General features: G+C 36.2%; 2 protein-coding genes across 2 annotated transcripts in view; both read left to right on the forward strand.

Annotated features, from left to right (window-relative positions):
* The first annotated feature begins 8015 nt into the window (after positions 1–8015).
* On the forward strand, positions 8016–13544 carry mdh1ab (malate dehydrogenase 1Ab, NAD (soluble)). Its single transcript, XM_016463608.1, has 9 exons — positions 8016–8159; positions 8785–8883; positions 9272–9368; positions 10216–10391; positions 10480–10602; positions 10707–10883; positions 11127–11240; positions 12136–12225; positions 12375–13544. Exons 1-9 carry the CDS (start codon positions 8157–8159, stop codon positions 12495–12497), a joined length of 1002 nt encoding a protein of 333 aa, XP_016319094.1. The 5' UTR covers positions 8016–8156; the 3' UTR covers positions 12498–13544.
* Positions 13545–14623: 1079 nt separating this feature from the next.
* Positions 14624–15285, forward strand: part of LOC107670838 (UTP--glucose-1-phosphate uridylyltransferase-like) — a 35838-nt gene continuing 35176 nt past the window's right edge. Inside the window, exon 1 of the mRNA XM_016463609.1 lies at positions 14624–15050. Coding sequence (XP_016319095.1) covers positions 15017–15050 — 34 coding nt within the window. The 5' untranslated portion in view covers positions 14624–15016. The remainder of the gene's footprint in view (positions 15051–15285) is intronic.

The following is a 15285-nucleotide window of genomic DNA, read 5'->3' on the forward strand; positions in this document are numbered from 1 at the left end:
AACTGCATTAACTATGTACAGATAAGTGTAAATGTATTGTTTATTGTTCTATAATTTTAACATTATAACATGAATCGCAGTGAAACTGTTACACAGTTGAATGTATTTATACCATAGTCCAGTCCCACAGACTTAAGCCCCGTTCACACCAAGAGCGATAACTATAAAGATAACGATATTAGCGTCCACACCAGCGAACGATATCGTCTGTTTATTCTAAGCGCACATGCGTCTGCCGCTTTAAATTCTCGAGCTCGTTACAGCAGGATGGATTCTGATTGGCTGTCAATTTTTTATCGTTCATCAGCTGGAGAAAAATCGTTTTGAAAGTGATTCCAACAATATCGTTTGTCTTTGTCTTTATCTTTATAGTTGTGGTGTGGACTCTGCTATTCTTTAATATGGAGAACGATTTTTAGAACTATATCTTTATCGTTATCTTTATAGTTATCGTTCTTGGTGTGAACGGGGGTTGGAGTGGTAGAGATCAAGGTTTCCTTGGTAACGCTGTACACAAAGTAGCGCTCCGCTCACAAACGCTGCTTTATCAGACATTACATGCAAGATTAAATGAAAATGACATCCAATTTTCTGAAGACAGTCGGTTTCCTTCAGAAATACAGTGATATAAAAACACCCACACTCAATGTATGAGAAACACTGTAGTCTCATAATTGAAGTGTAAATTCTGCAGATTACATCATTGTCCAGTATTGTACTGTCAGGCTCAGCAATTTATTATAAAAACGTTTTCATAATTGTAACATACATATTTACATACATAATTATTCAGGTGCATGTGTAATAACTTGCAAAACATGACGCTACAGCAGCACTTCTTCATCGTTGTCTTGTCTGATGCACTCAACCAAGCCGTTCTAACCACGTCCTCGCCCCTCCCCACCCCCCAACCATTCGAATTTGCGTAGGCGGGAATTATTTTAATAATATTCTAATGGACCGCTTTGTGATGTCACAAAGCCCGGAAAACAATGCTGCAGTCCAAACAAGCCGTTCATTGTAGTTCTTGAAAAGGGATTTTTTTTTTTTAACGAAATATCTCCCTTTGGAGTGGACTTTGAGATTTGTTACTTTGTAGATCTTCTTTATGCCCAAACATACACACTACACACTGACTAAAATTCAAAAAGTGAAAAAGCATAATAGGACCCCTTTAAGAAAAAACATCCCTTTATGTTACATCTCAAGGTCAACACCATTGTGTTGTAGCTTAAATCTATCAACTCCCATACAGCCAGGCACTGTCTATACAAACACATAAAGACCTACTTAAACAGAAAACAGATATTTGAGCTGAACGTTTCAACACTGCTAAATCAATATATACTTTGATGACTATATTTTTAGCACAAAAAAGAGGCACAACATGGCACAAGCAAGCACAGATGACTGAAAGAGTCTAAACTGTTTGTACTTGACTATCAAGTATAGCCTTTTTGTCTGACAAATGATACTACTCATCCCAAACCACACACACCTGCATACACGCAAGCAAGCTTTTTTGGAGGACCCAGCTAGCCCATCAATCCAGACAGGAGGCTGTGGATGGCATGACAACGCTATCCCAGCTAACATCTGTACGGTAACTTAGGGCACGGCAACAGGCCTAATCCCTACACTGACTGAGAGAGACACGAACAGAAAAACAAACCTCAAACTCAGGAGCTGGTCCAGATTGCTCACTTTCTCTCTATTTCTCCATTTCTCACCATTGTGCAGGAGAGTGTGAAGGCCAGGACTGCCTGTCCAGTTTAAGGGATTTGAATTAATGCAACATGTTTTAATTGCTGGACAGCTACAATCAAACAGAAAGGCCGACTTGAACAACACTCTGATCCCCAAGGCAATGATTCCCTCCTTTAGATGAGTGCAGTGGATGTGTATGACTCTAAGAAGAGCATTGTTGAAGCAAGCAACAACAACAACAACAACAAAAAAGACAGGAGCCAAAGACCAAACACAATGCAGCGTTGATGTGGGTCATGTGTGGCCCATCAGCACCCTCCACTGCAATGAAGAGGGAACTACAATTTACCAGATTCCTTTAGGCAAGTGCCAGTTCACCAGTCATTTTGTGATCTAGATAAAACTGTTCTAAGGCCTGCTATTTATCAGTTTAATATTATACATCATTATTAACATATAGATCTAAATATATAATTACTATAAAAATATTATTATAAATTGTCATATAAAGGAACTAAAATATAAGATGTCAATTACCTTTTTTTCCATTCAAAATCAACATTTTAGGTTAAAATTAACATATGTTTAAGTGTACATTTAGGGAACATGTTTTTCTAGTTTTAAATTGCCTATATATTTCATTGTTTTTATTAGTTTCATTTTTTTTTTTTGGTTTGCAATCTGGTGTGTGACAAATTAATCTTTGCAAGTATAAACATTCCATGTAATATGTTACTTAATTTGTAATATGTTAATTGATATTTGTTTACAAGAGTTTTTGGTGAAATATAATGCAGACGGAAAAAACTGCTTGACACTTCATGTCAACTACCCATATAAAGATTGGCATATAAATAAAATTATGTTTATAATATATCAAACATATTTAATAAAATGTTTTAAAAAATATATTTTTTATTATGAGATAATTTTTAAGCTCTTTTCAAAGCTCTTGCATATACATATAGCCTTTGTGTATGTATATACATGTGTACACATACATATAAACAAAACATAATTAATAATAACAAAATATACAACATGTAAAAAACATTTTAAAAATTTTTATTACATTTTATCTAATTTTGTTTTACATTATTGTTGCATAAACATCAAATGTACCCTTATGCTAGGGAAAAGGCACATTATATGGGCTGTCAAATTAAGTTAACATCAATATCTCAGCACTTTGATTTCAAAATGGATTTTATGGCGTGTTTATGAGACATTGAAGAGGAAAGGCAGGGTGATTGACAGCTGGAGGGCGGGGCTGCATTATAAGCAGGTGAAGTGTGTGCTTTCACTTTGATCAGAGTGTGTGTGTGTGTGTGGCTGCCAGGCATGGGAAAGTTTGAGGCTGACAGAGTGTGTAGTTGACAGGCATTGGGAAGTCTGGGGTTGAAAAAGCATTCTTGAGTAAATACTCCTGAGGGCTTTGTTGTTTGAAGCTAAATCAAAGAGCACTTAGAATGATCACGAGCCAGGAGAACCCAGCTGTACATTTGTAAAACAATGTGACAACTTGAAATACGCCTGTCTTTAAAACCCCTGAAGGAGGAGAAACTAAATAACGCTCACTCAATTACTTCCAGTCAGGTTTCAAGGGCCTGGAACTAAATGTAGTGCTTTCAAAAGTCCAAACAAGCGCAGGTTGAAAATGAGAGCAATTAAAATGAAACCATTCATTGATTTGTGGAATATAAAGTTTCAAACTCTTTAAGGTGATTCTTGTTTATTGTTTGCTTGCATTTATGTTTGTTATAGGAATTACGCTACAAAACTAGTGCTACACTGGCACCTAACGTTCATAAAACAGTACTGCAATTCAAACTCTGGGCACTAGACAAATCATCTAAAATCATGCCAAGAAATAAACTCATGAGAATGCAAGCAAACGTCTAAAGGATGAACATCACAGTTCTCACGTAACCCCATTGAGACATGTCATATTATCAAGATGGATTTTGCGAACAGACAATGGAAAAGAGATAATAGTCGTCTGGTAAAGGATTTTGGCGCGTCACTGGCAGACAGTACCAGATCACCAACAGATACAACCGCCTTTGAATAAAGCAGATCACTGTGATATAGAGGTCATAAAACGATTTATAAATCACAAAAATAAGAATATGTAAATCTTAATCCAATCAACATGGATTACAAACCGTCCATTTACACATAATACTTGGCACTTTCATACTGCTATAGTGCCAGTTCTGTCATTTCTATGGGTGAATACCAGTGGTTTCAGTTAAAAACAAAACAAAAAACACCAACAACTATGGAGCGTTGATGCTATAATACAATTAATTTACATGCCATGACCTTGCTGAGACAATGAGTAAAAATGCCATTGCACTGAAACTGAAAAAATGCTACAGATATTAAAAAATGGGGCTAAAAATGCTTTTATGTACACTACCGTTCAAAAGTTTCATTAATTTTTTTTAAAACATATCTCCTGTGCTCACCAAGGCTGCATGTATTTGATTAAAAATACAGTAAAAACAGCTAAATTGTGAAACATTAATACAATTTAAAATAAGTATTTTAGTATTTTAATATATTTTAAAATGTAATTTATTCCTGTAATAGCAAAGCTGAACTTTCAGCAGCCATTACTCCAGTCTTTATTGTCACAATTCTTAGTATCAATGCTGAAAGTTAATATTTTTGTGGAAATTCTTTGATGAACAGAAAGTTCAAACAAACAGCATTTATTTGAAATTTAATGTATCCGTCCTGAATAAATGTATTAATTGCTTTCAGAAAAAAATCTGTCCCCAAAACTTTTAGACGGTAGTGTACATTTTTTATATATTTCAGAATATTCCGATATTGGCCCAGGTATGCACAGCATATATAAACACAATGCCTTAAAAATAAAAATAGTCAAATATATCTCACTTCACTGTCCAAAATGTTATGTAGTTGGTCTGACCTCAGGTTATATTACTCTCATCCAAACCCACAATATTTTCATCCTTACCCTCTTCTTAGCTCACTCAGACACTTAAATGGTAACATCCCACAGTACGTCTCTTTATTCAGAGGCATAGTTTGATGAGGTCACAGAGTGCAGATGTTCTCAAATCCCTCACAGGTATTGTTTTGATTTTCTCTCTCTGCACAGACCATGAATATCCTTGTGTCACCAGGTACAGCGTGTGCATTAGACACAATAACAAACATTCCCACTGACATGACATGAACAATGCAGGTTCACAAAATCTGTGAAAAACAGCACGTTTACAAAAAAAAAAGGGAGGAAAAAGTGCAGAAACCATCTAAAGTCACTAGAGCATGAGTTGATAGAGGTGCACTGAATCAGGGACAACATCTAAAACATGACAGCTGAGATATCACTTTTTAATCCACAAAGAGATGTCTGAGATCAGTCAGCTTATTATTTATCTGAACTAAGAGTACTGAATAACTTTTTGTTCAACGAGTCTTAATGGTTGAGAAATGAATAAACAAAAACATCTCACAAATGCTTGATATTAGTGCTTCATACAAATAAAAATTCACTGCTATTTATGGGGAGCAAAACAAATATATAGGCAGTCAGTCAGACTAAATATTGCTTCATCTGTTATTAATCATTTCATTTGACTGATTACGGTTTAATTTTCAGTCTGACATGGAAAGAGTTGTCTGAAATGGGGGCCTGTTGAAGCAGGTCTGGATTATTCTAGAATTTCAGTCTTCACAGTGTGCAATCTGATACTGCACTATTAAAATATTTCAAAACTGTATTTACTGGTTTGACAATCCTGTCATGGTTAAGAGCAAAGGTTATGTGATTTAAAGGTTAAATATGTTTAAAGAACAAATGCTTAAAACTGTTATGAACATAAGATAAATCCATCTTTAATAAGTCTATAATAAACTTTCAAATATTTAATTAATACAATTTTATTTGTATTTAATTGCATATAATTTATTAATGTCAACACATAAACAATCTGATTTCATTTCATTATTGATAACTATTATTTAATTGTTTTATTCAACATCAGTACTACAATATCTTTCAAATCAGCGTAATGTAAAATTATTAAATCAAGTTAAATTAAAACTTTCTTACTTCAGTATCTGACTAAATTTATTTCAGAATAAAAATATGTATTGTGTAGGTATAGCACACTTCACTTTTTACAGAAAACTTAAGGTGTTATTAAACACCAGTCTCACGATACACAGTGTGAATGAAAGAGCCTGAGGGAGAGAGAAAGAGAATATAAGAACGACAGGGCGGTATAGGGAGGCTCAGACATTTTTAAGAATGCCTTATAAAATATTATATTATGATATTCTATTCCAAAAATAATTGATTGTCAAAAACTATATGCAGCAATCTGACTGCAATTGTTAAACAGAATTGCAAAGCACTCATAAACTGAAAGCTTGCCATCTCCTCTCTGTTTTGGAGAAGAGTGTTTGGTGTTGTTCTCTGTGTGGACATCTCATAAGGAAGCAACATTATTCTCAGCTCCATTGTCAGGCGGTTTGTAATGAGCCTGTAATGAGTTCATGTAAAATGCAGCAGAGAGATCATCTATCTCACCCAAAGCATTGAACTGATAGAGGCCCTATATCACCCTCTCAACCTAGGAGACAGCGAAATACATCTATCATAACAAGATATACTGTGTGTTAATCAAATAGCTACTCTTGGCTGTATTTTCTAAACTTGCATATCAATTTTATGAATGTTATACTAGACTTTAAAGAAACTGACAATTCTCCTTACTAACTGAAAATATTTTTTCAGAATGGGGAAATATGGTATCATAAGTTTGTATAAAGAGGGGATATAAGATATAACCTAGTTTTGATAGTTTCTGACTGTAACTTCATACACTATTTCATTTATATCACTGTCCTTGTTAGTCTCAAACTAACAAAAATTAATTACTTGTGTTATCTAGAATACGACTAATAATAATAGGTCTGTAGTCCATCTAATGGCACAGACCACATGTCCGCTAATAGGGCTACTAATATTTTCCACACTCTCGTGAAATCGTCTTTACTCCTACAAGCCGACAACAGTGAACCCTATTCGGTCAGCTGAACCAGTCCGAGGGGGTGGAAGTCGCGGAATTCCGAAACATCTCACAACGGACATTTTAGATTGTTTTGGGTGATAAGAGAAAATACTACTTAACCACCCATTGGTTTGCGCTGTACAACGACTAAAACAAATACATTTAATTTATCATACACATGTTTGATTCACCAATCTGAAATACCATCATTCATGGATTTACCGGTTAACGGTTAGTTCACAAATAATCTGTTGATCTCCAGATGACTGAATTGATGCCGCCGCAGGTGCTGCTGTCTTAAGTTTGTTGCCAGACGACTACAAATGAGTAACTTATAACTTCAGAAAAATATAAGCATAAATAAAATTGTGGCAGTTAAACGCGATCTCTTTCACTTATGTAACTTTTAAATATTACACACGATATTTTTAGGGATTGTTAGCTGTTGCTAATCATTGACATGTTCATGATTTCAAGAGTGTCCAAGCAACGGACGCAACTCTCCATCACCGTTTACTTTTCCACCGCGTTGTTTTCCAAACATTACGGTACTCTAATATCTTCCGGGTTGTTCCCATAGACTGTATAAAAACAGGTTGTTCCTTTAGTCGGGATCAGGATTGGGATCCTATTTACATGAGTTCAGAAACCCGATCGATTCTTAACATATTACATTGTCTTTACGAGGAATGTTGTGGTTATTTTCCATTAATAGTTTACTGTCCAATTTGAACGTACACAAATATTTAAACCAAGAAATCTTAAACAATTTTTGCATTTATTTCGCATAAACGGCTTTATTATATGTTATTTTTGTGACCAAATTATATTTATCACGCACAATAATCTTCAAATTGATGAATCTTTCAGATGAAATGCCCTAGTGAATCTTTTTTGAGAGTCGGGGATAAAAAAAAAAAGGTATAAATAATCTATAAAAAAAAAAGCTAAATAAAGGCTATAAATAAAACATTCTGAAATATGTAGTATTAATTCAAAGTGCAAAAGCTAACTGAATGCATTTTTTGTGTTGTTTATTTTAAATGCAAAATATATTTAAGTTAAACCTATGTTTTAATGACCCGACAACAGTCTTTCGTATCGGTTCTTTGAAACGAACTGCTCGAAAGAACCGATTCGCTTAAATAAATCGGTCCCATACACGACTCATGGAAGAGGGATCTATTAGTTTGTGATTTATTGTAGTGACTTGTAGGAACTGTAGTTTTTATTTCAACAAAGTGAACTCCTGTAGCGCCACTAAAAACTACATTTCCCAGAAGGCACTTGAAACGCAGGTGCCCCGGCAACTTGTTGCCTCGTGAGGAAAATAGGGGTGACCTCCGCAATCTCCGGAGTAGTGGGAGAGCAGCTGTCATTGTCAACCAGCTGAAAATGGTAAGAAAAATTACTATTCCGACTTACATTGATATGAAAATAAGTTTTACTGTCAAAATATGACAATGTAATTGCGAAGTGGCCCAAGGCTTTGAAAATCAGTGTCGAAGTTTAATTAGACTTTAAGAATTACAGCAGAACTTATCTTTTGCTGAACTGTTATATGCAAGTTAGTACCAAGACTAGCATTAGTGATGATTAAAACACCTGTTGGAATATAACAGTCAAGCATTTATGTTTGCATGTGATATTTCTTATATCAAACCGTTAAGAGCATTTTGAGGTGTATTAATCCTCTATTCTGTGTAAAATAAAAAATAAGGGATTAGACTATTCTGAATATAATACAGATACATTCATTTGCAACAAACGAATGTTTCTGCAGAAGGGCCAAATGTTGAAAGTGAGTTCATTGAAGAAATGTATAAATGTCTCTTGGTTTAAAAATATCCCACACAGCAAGTCATTCTGAGGTCTGGCAGAGTTTGCCAGGACTATTTATATGTTCTAACGTGGTGAGCCTCCTGAGCGTGTCTGTCCTGAGTGGTTGTTGTAATATGACTTTTATATTCTATGCTAACTTACATCTATTGTTTATAATTCTATCACTCTTGTTTTGCTGTAGGCTGAGCCTATTAGGGTCCTGGTGACCGGTGCCGCAGGGCAGATCGCATACTCTCTGCTATACAGCATTGCAAAGGGAGATGTCTTCGGTAAAGATCAGGTAGGGGCAGGATTTGGCTTATGCAATGTCCCGTCACATCCAATCAATTAAAGTCTGTTGTATCATTTAGCATGCTGTTTAGCTAATTCCAGGAAAAGGCACCATATATGTCTTCGACAGCTGAAGAGATTATTGCAAAACCAAAACCATATTATGACAGTTATAATTCATTAATAATAATTCATAATTTATGCATTTAGCAGACGCTTTTATCCAAAGCGACTTACAGTGCATTCAGACTATACATTTTTTACCAGTATGTGTGTTCTCTGGGAATCGAACCCACGACCTTTTGTGCTTCTAACGCAGTGCTCTCCTACTGAGCCACAGGAACACTATTTAGTTATGCAAGACATGCACTAATGTTCACTTTCCCTCTCACTTTCAGCCTCTCATTTTGCTTCTGTTGGACATCACTCCCATGTTGCCTGTTCTGGAGGGTGTCGTTATGGAGCTGCAGGACTGTGCTCTCCCAATTCTGAGAGGTACACATACACACACATACATACAGAATGGAGTGTCATGAGGCCCTGTATCCTGTGGTCTTTGTGCCAGCCATGCAGTCTTAAAGGCCTGTGTTTTCACTGCACAAATGACAATAGCTCAGAGCAATCTGATTGGCTGCCTGTATGATCCCCAGCTGAAAGGGCAGCTAAACTTAGGATTGTAGTTCCCATCCCAGGATGATGTGGGAAGGTTGACAGTATGTGACCTGTCAAGTGCATGGAATCAGCAACCAAAAATTCAGGAGGCCCAAACTGGATGGATAAACAAAAGCAAGCCACTGTATACATGTATATATGTATGTATGCATGCATGTATGCATTGTGACGTTAAATGCATGACAATCATCTTTCCTCTTTTTTTTTTTTTTAAACAAATGCACATTTTAATTGTTTTATATGTAGTAAATACACATAATATGTGTATTTAACTTGTAATAAATACATGGCAGTTCAACAAATATTGCCTACCTGATATAAAATTACTTTTTTATTTAATAAATTATAATAATAATCTTTCAATTATTATTTCACAAATTCACATTTAATGAAAATGAGGAATTATTGGCAGGATTGTGTAGGATTAATGTGCTATTAAAATATCTAATATATTAAAAGACTTGTTTTTTTAAGCAAAACTATGATGATTTCATAATACAATGTATTGTAATATATATTAATATATTAAAAACAGTCAACCAGTCTTTCACATTACCCAGGTTCTTTATTTTCGGAGTTTCTCAGTGTGTTGTCTTGTGACTCCCTGATGTTGCTGGTGTTGTTTACCCTCCATCTATTTTAATGCCACTGTCTGTGCCTTTTGTTGTAGAGGTCATCCCCACTGATAAAGAGGATATTGCATTCAAAGATTTGGATGCTGCCATCCTGGTGGGATCCATGCCAAGAAGAGAGGGCATGGAGAGAAAGGATCTACTGAAGGCTAACGTTGCCATCTTTAAGTCCCAGGGGCAGGCTCTTGACAAGTATGCAAAGAAAACAGTCAAGGTGAATAACAGGATAATGACCTTGACCTAATTAAGAGCAAATACAATGAAGTGAAGCTAATTTAAAAGCAATATGTTTTAATATGCAGGTTCTAGTTGTTGGTAACCCAGCCAACACTAACTGTCTGATTGCGGCCAAATCCGCCCCATCCATCCCCAAAGAGAATTTCTCCTGTCTGACGCGACTGGATCACAACAGGGCTTGCTCTCAGGTAAAACAGCCCTTTGCTGGATGGCCCACCAATACAAAGAGGTGAAATACTTCAATTTATGCCTAATTTTCACACTAACTTGTACCACACAATGTGTCCTCTAGGTGGCAACGCGTTGTGGCATTTCAGCAAACGTTGTGAAGAATATGATCATCTGGGGAAATCATTCATCTACGCAGTACCCTGACGTCCACCACTGCAAGGTGAATGTGCAGGGGAAGGACGTGACTGCCTTTGATGCAGTGAAGGACGATGCCTGGCTAAAAGGAGATTTCATTTCTGTAAGTGCTGTCTGCTGTGGCTTCCTCTTCCTGTAGAGGTCACTGTTGGCCTATTTACTCTTCCACATTACTGTGTAAGGAAGAGCATTATGTTTATCAGCATTCATGTGTATGACATTGAGTAATAAGACAGTTAGGTCTGTTGTAGCAACATTATTAATATACTTTGCATATGACTACTGATTGGAGTGATATGATCAAAATCTTTCTGTGGTTATTCCACTCTTCCTCTCTGTTTCTCAGACAGTGCAGCAGCGTGGTGCTGCAGTCATTAAAGCCAGGAAGCTCTCCAGTGCCATGTCAGCGGCCAAGGCCATCTGTGACCACATGAGAGACATCTGGACAGGCACTGCCGAGGTCAACTTTTTGCAATTCACGCAGACATTGGTTTTAGACCAATATTGCATCTCTGTATTGGTTAAAATATGCATTGTTTTCTCTGTAGATCAGTGGTTCTCAACCTTTTTGACTCAAAGGCCTGCCACTGTCCAACACAATACAAGATATTTTTATTTTTCTGCTGTAGTCATGACAGTTGCTTATTTTTAAACAGTTTTTAAGAATGTAAAATCAAAGTATTGATATATTGAATTTCAAAATTTAAGTTTTAAGAACTATATGTTCTTCAGTAAAATCAATAGTTATTGATGGGAAAAAAGATGATTTGGGTTTATGTTTAAAATTAGTTTTTAGCATTATAATTTAGTTAAAAAATGTAATATAGCAACAAATAATTATTAATTTTTTATTTATTAAATGTAATATTTAAGTCATTTATTAACTGAGTCATTTACAGAACTACTTCTGTAGGTATTTTATTGCATCAGGTGTGGAGGATTTCCACTTTAAAATTTTGTACATACCAGTCATTTTTGACAAACTGAGGCTCAAAATCAAATAATAAACAGGGGAAGCCACAAGGGGGAAAAAAAGTCCTAAATTGGTAAAACAGTCCGCCTTTTAAAATGTCCTGAAGAAGCGTGATGGCACTCTAGAACTAAAAAGCCAAGCAATATTAAATAGAAATGCACAACGACATCCCACACAAACACCATGGGAGCTGCTTATTAAGTATTTACTCATCTACATGTAATTTTATGTGCAATATGATGATGTCTAATGAAGGTTGCAAGTGTTCTCTACTTATTCTGTGATGTTGCACACAAGGCAACAGCTTTATTTGGACTAATGCTGTACAGATGTATGAAGAACTGCTGATTTGATCTGAACTGCTTATGTGTTTGTTTTATAGGCTGAGTTCATCTCTATGGGTGTCTGTTCCACTGGAAACCCTTATGGAGTACCTGAGGACCTCATTTACTCATTCCCTGTTTCAATCAAGGTTTGTCATTAAAAATTCCCCAAATCTATGCCTGATATCGGTTCCTTACACAGTAATCTGTTCCACAAACATTTACATCTATTTATCAAGCTCAACTAGAGAATGCTGGATTTTAGCCACCATTTCAAGATATTTATCTTTTATTTCAGGATAAGACCTGGAAGATTGTTGAAGGCCTGGTCATCAGTGACTTCTCAAGAGCAAAGATGGACGCAACAGCAGCTGAATTAGTGGAGGAAAGAGACACCGCTGTCTCTTTCTTGGGTGTGTGACTAGAAACCCACTCTTAGATGCCCAGAAAACTCCAAAAGCATGTTTGTAAAACACTCCTGAAAATCTTTTTCTTCCCCTGAAACTGTTACACAAATACTAGAACTATATGTACTTGAATTTCCTAAACCTGTTCAGCTGGATTTTGTCTGATAATTCAGAATTGGAATCTAGTCCAGCTGTTTAACAGGGACTTTGGTTGTTTCCTTTCTTGGTTTTGGTCTTCCACCAGAGCACAGCTTTCATGTAAAGAGAAAAGGTAGTCTAAAACAAGATTTTAATTATTTCTAGACTGCCCTTTCCAATCCAGAATTGCTTAAAGGAGGACCAAAGCCTTGAAAGAACTCAGAGTACATGGATTAGGTCTTTCTGTGTCATTGTCCAGACTGAAATTTCAGCTGTTACATATCTGACAGGAGTCAGAAATGATCAAGGAATGTTTCTTGTTGTAATTAAATTCCTTTGGCAGTGTGGTTACTGTAACAGATGTTTATATGTAGAATCCCGCAATAAAACCCAGACATTAAAATGCATTATTGCACTTTTGTATATTAACAGTACTAAAACATTCTTTTGCACACTGTGGTTTACAATGAATAATGACCAAAATTGTCTATTACAGTCAATTAATTGACATATGTAGTGTTTAGAGTCAGGATAATTTTTTTCATTTCTGAACCTTAGAAATACTGAATATTGTACATACTGTATCTTGCAACACATTACATGCGCTGTACGAAAGGAGTGCTGATCGTTCTGTCCTGCAAGGTCATTGGTGTGAGGTTGTAGACGTGGCATTGCCGTCTGTGTTGCCAAATCTCGATAAAAAAAACAAGCCCAAAATTTGCGATGTCTTAAATTAAATATTTCTACAAAAAAATTGACGTGCTTTAATAGACAACTTTCCCTCTAAGTTAATAAATACAGACACCTATTAACAATGGAGAAAATATTTAATAATTGCTTAGTCTTAGATAATGGTTAATAGGTAGATGTGTTTGATGCTGTTTTTGATAGACAATGTTTTACTGGGGTATGTAATTGTACTACGAATAATTGTATAAGAAGTCCCAAATTAAGCGAGTGTATTCTACAAATAAGCTAACAAATCGCAACCCATCAAAGCTTCTATTTATAAGTGATTTCATTAAATGGCAATCCACAAATCACTTATAATAAGAGCACATGGCAACACTGCAGTCCGACTGCACTCCCCCAATGAGATGCGCCGCTCTGAAATAACAGCGCTCTCATTGGTTACAGCGAGTTCACGTTTTCCCTTTGGAAATAAATCTACTGCAATGATTGTAATACCTTGCTTTTTTTACTAAATAAATAAATAAACCCGGTTCTGCTGTATCTTGTATTATGATAACATTTGAGTGTTAACTGATACATTCAATCAGAATCACAAGTCATCAAGACAGAGGTGATACAATAATGACTATTAAAAAAGGGGGAAAAGGTGACAAATTACGTAGTAGGCCTATATAATTTTGCTTTCTAAGCAGTTCTTTTAATTCAACGTATAATGTTCAGGATGTTTCTAAATGTTTTTAGCGAAGCACTTCCGCAGTGTTCAGTGACCCCGCACTGCTGTTTCTGAGAGGAGAAAGTTGGTTGGTCAGAGAGGGAAACACGTCGCTGTTCCGGAACAACCTTTAACGTTAGCAGCTCCCCGACAGCATCTTCCAGCCTTCAGAGTAAGACATTTCAAATCTACGTTCACATTCGCTTTGCATTTATAATACTATAACGCCAGGGAACCACTTTCTCTGCCGTGTTCCTAACTCCTAAACCACGTTAAAAAACGATGTTTTTTCGAAGCCACAACATAACGTCAAGCGTCTACACAGAGAGGAGAACGTCGCTGCTCTGTGCTTGCAAGGGCGAAAATACTGCAACAACGCGTACAGTCCATACTAAATAATACCACTGTAGCCACTGACATTTCATTTTGTACAACATGGTACAATAACAACGTTTAATTTCCCCCGGATAAAGTAAACAAAACTGACTCTAAAAATCTTAGAAATTATCCTAAGACAACCAGAACTGGGTGGACGTGATCAAGGAAGTGCTGCTGGATTGTAATGTGACCGAATGTGACGCGTTGAATCATGACGGACCAAAGGGGCTGAGCACAGAGAGATGCACATAATCACTTCACCTTTTAATACAACACACCGTCTCCTTTGAGCAATAAACGCACACGCGAGTAAAGGTCGTCGAGACAGTCGTTTATTATTCACCCTGTTACTCGATAGTCAGTGGGAGGAGAGAGAGAGGGAGAGATGGTTCATTTAAAAGCGCATGAACGCCAGATGAAAGCGCTCTTGAACAGAATGAGAGAATCGACCAGCTGACCTTCTGTCTTATTATTACTGCTACCAATAAGCCTCAAATCCCGACTGGATTTATCTATGTTGCTGTTTTTTCCCATGACTTGAACTGGATTAGGTGGGGAGAAAAAAAAAACAGGATTATTGTGATATTTAGCCGAACTGCTTTTCATAGAGTTATGAGCACCGAGACTATGTCGCTTTACATTGAAGGTAAGAACGTTCATAAGTCCTGGTTTTGCTGTTTTATACTTACTCAAGTACTTTAAAGGTTGTATTGGTTCTCTGGATATAACTTAATTAATTAGATGATACCTACTGGTATCTAGTGATCAACTGGGTCTTACTGCACCATGTACAAGCTGTCAGTTGAATTCTGATGAGAGTGAGAGCTGAATGGACCCCTCAGTCAATGCTGACTGATACACTGGGAAAGTTGCAGAAATGG

This window comes from Sinocyclocheilus anshuiensis, unplaced genomic scaffold (genome assembly GCF_001515605.1).
Source record: "Sinocyclocheilus anshuiensis isolate Anshui unplaced genomic scaffold, SAMN03320099.WGS_v1.1 scaffold784, whole genome shotgun sequence".
Taxonomy (NCBI): Eukaryota; Metazoa; Chordata; class Actinopteri; order Cypriniformes; family Cyprinidae; genus Sinocyclocheilus; species Sinocyclocheilus anshuiensis.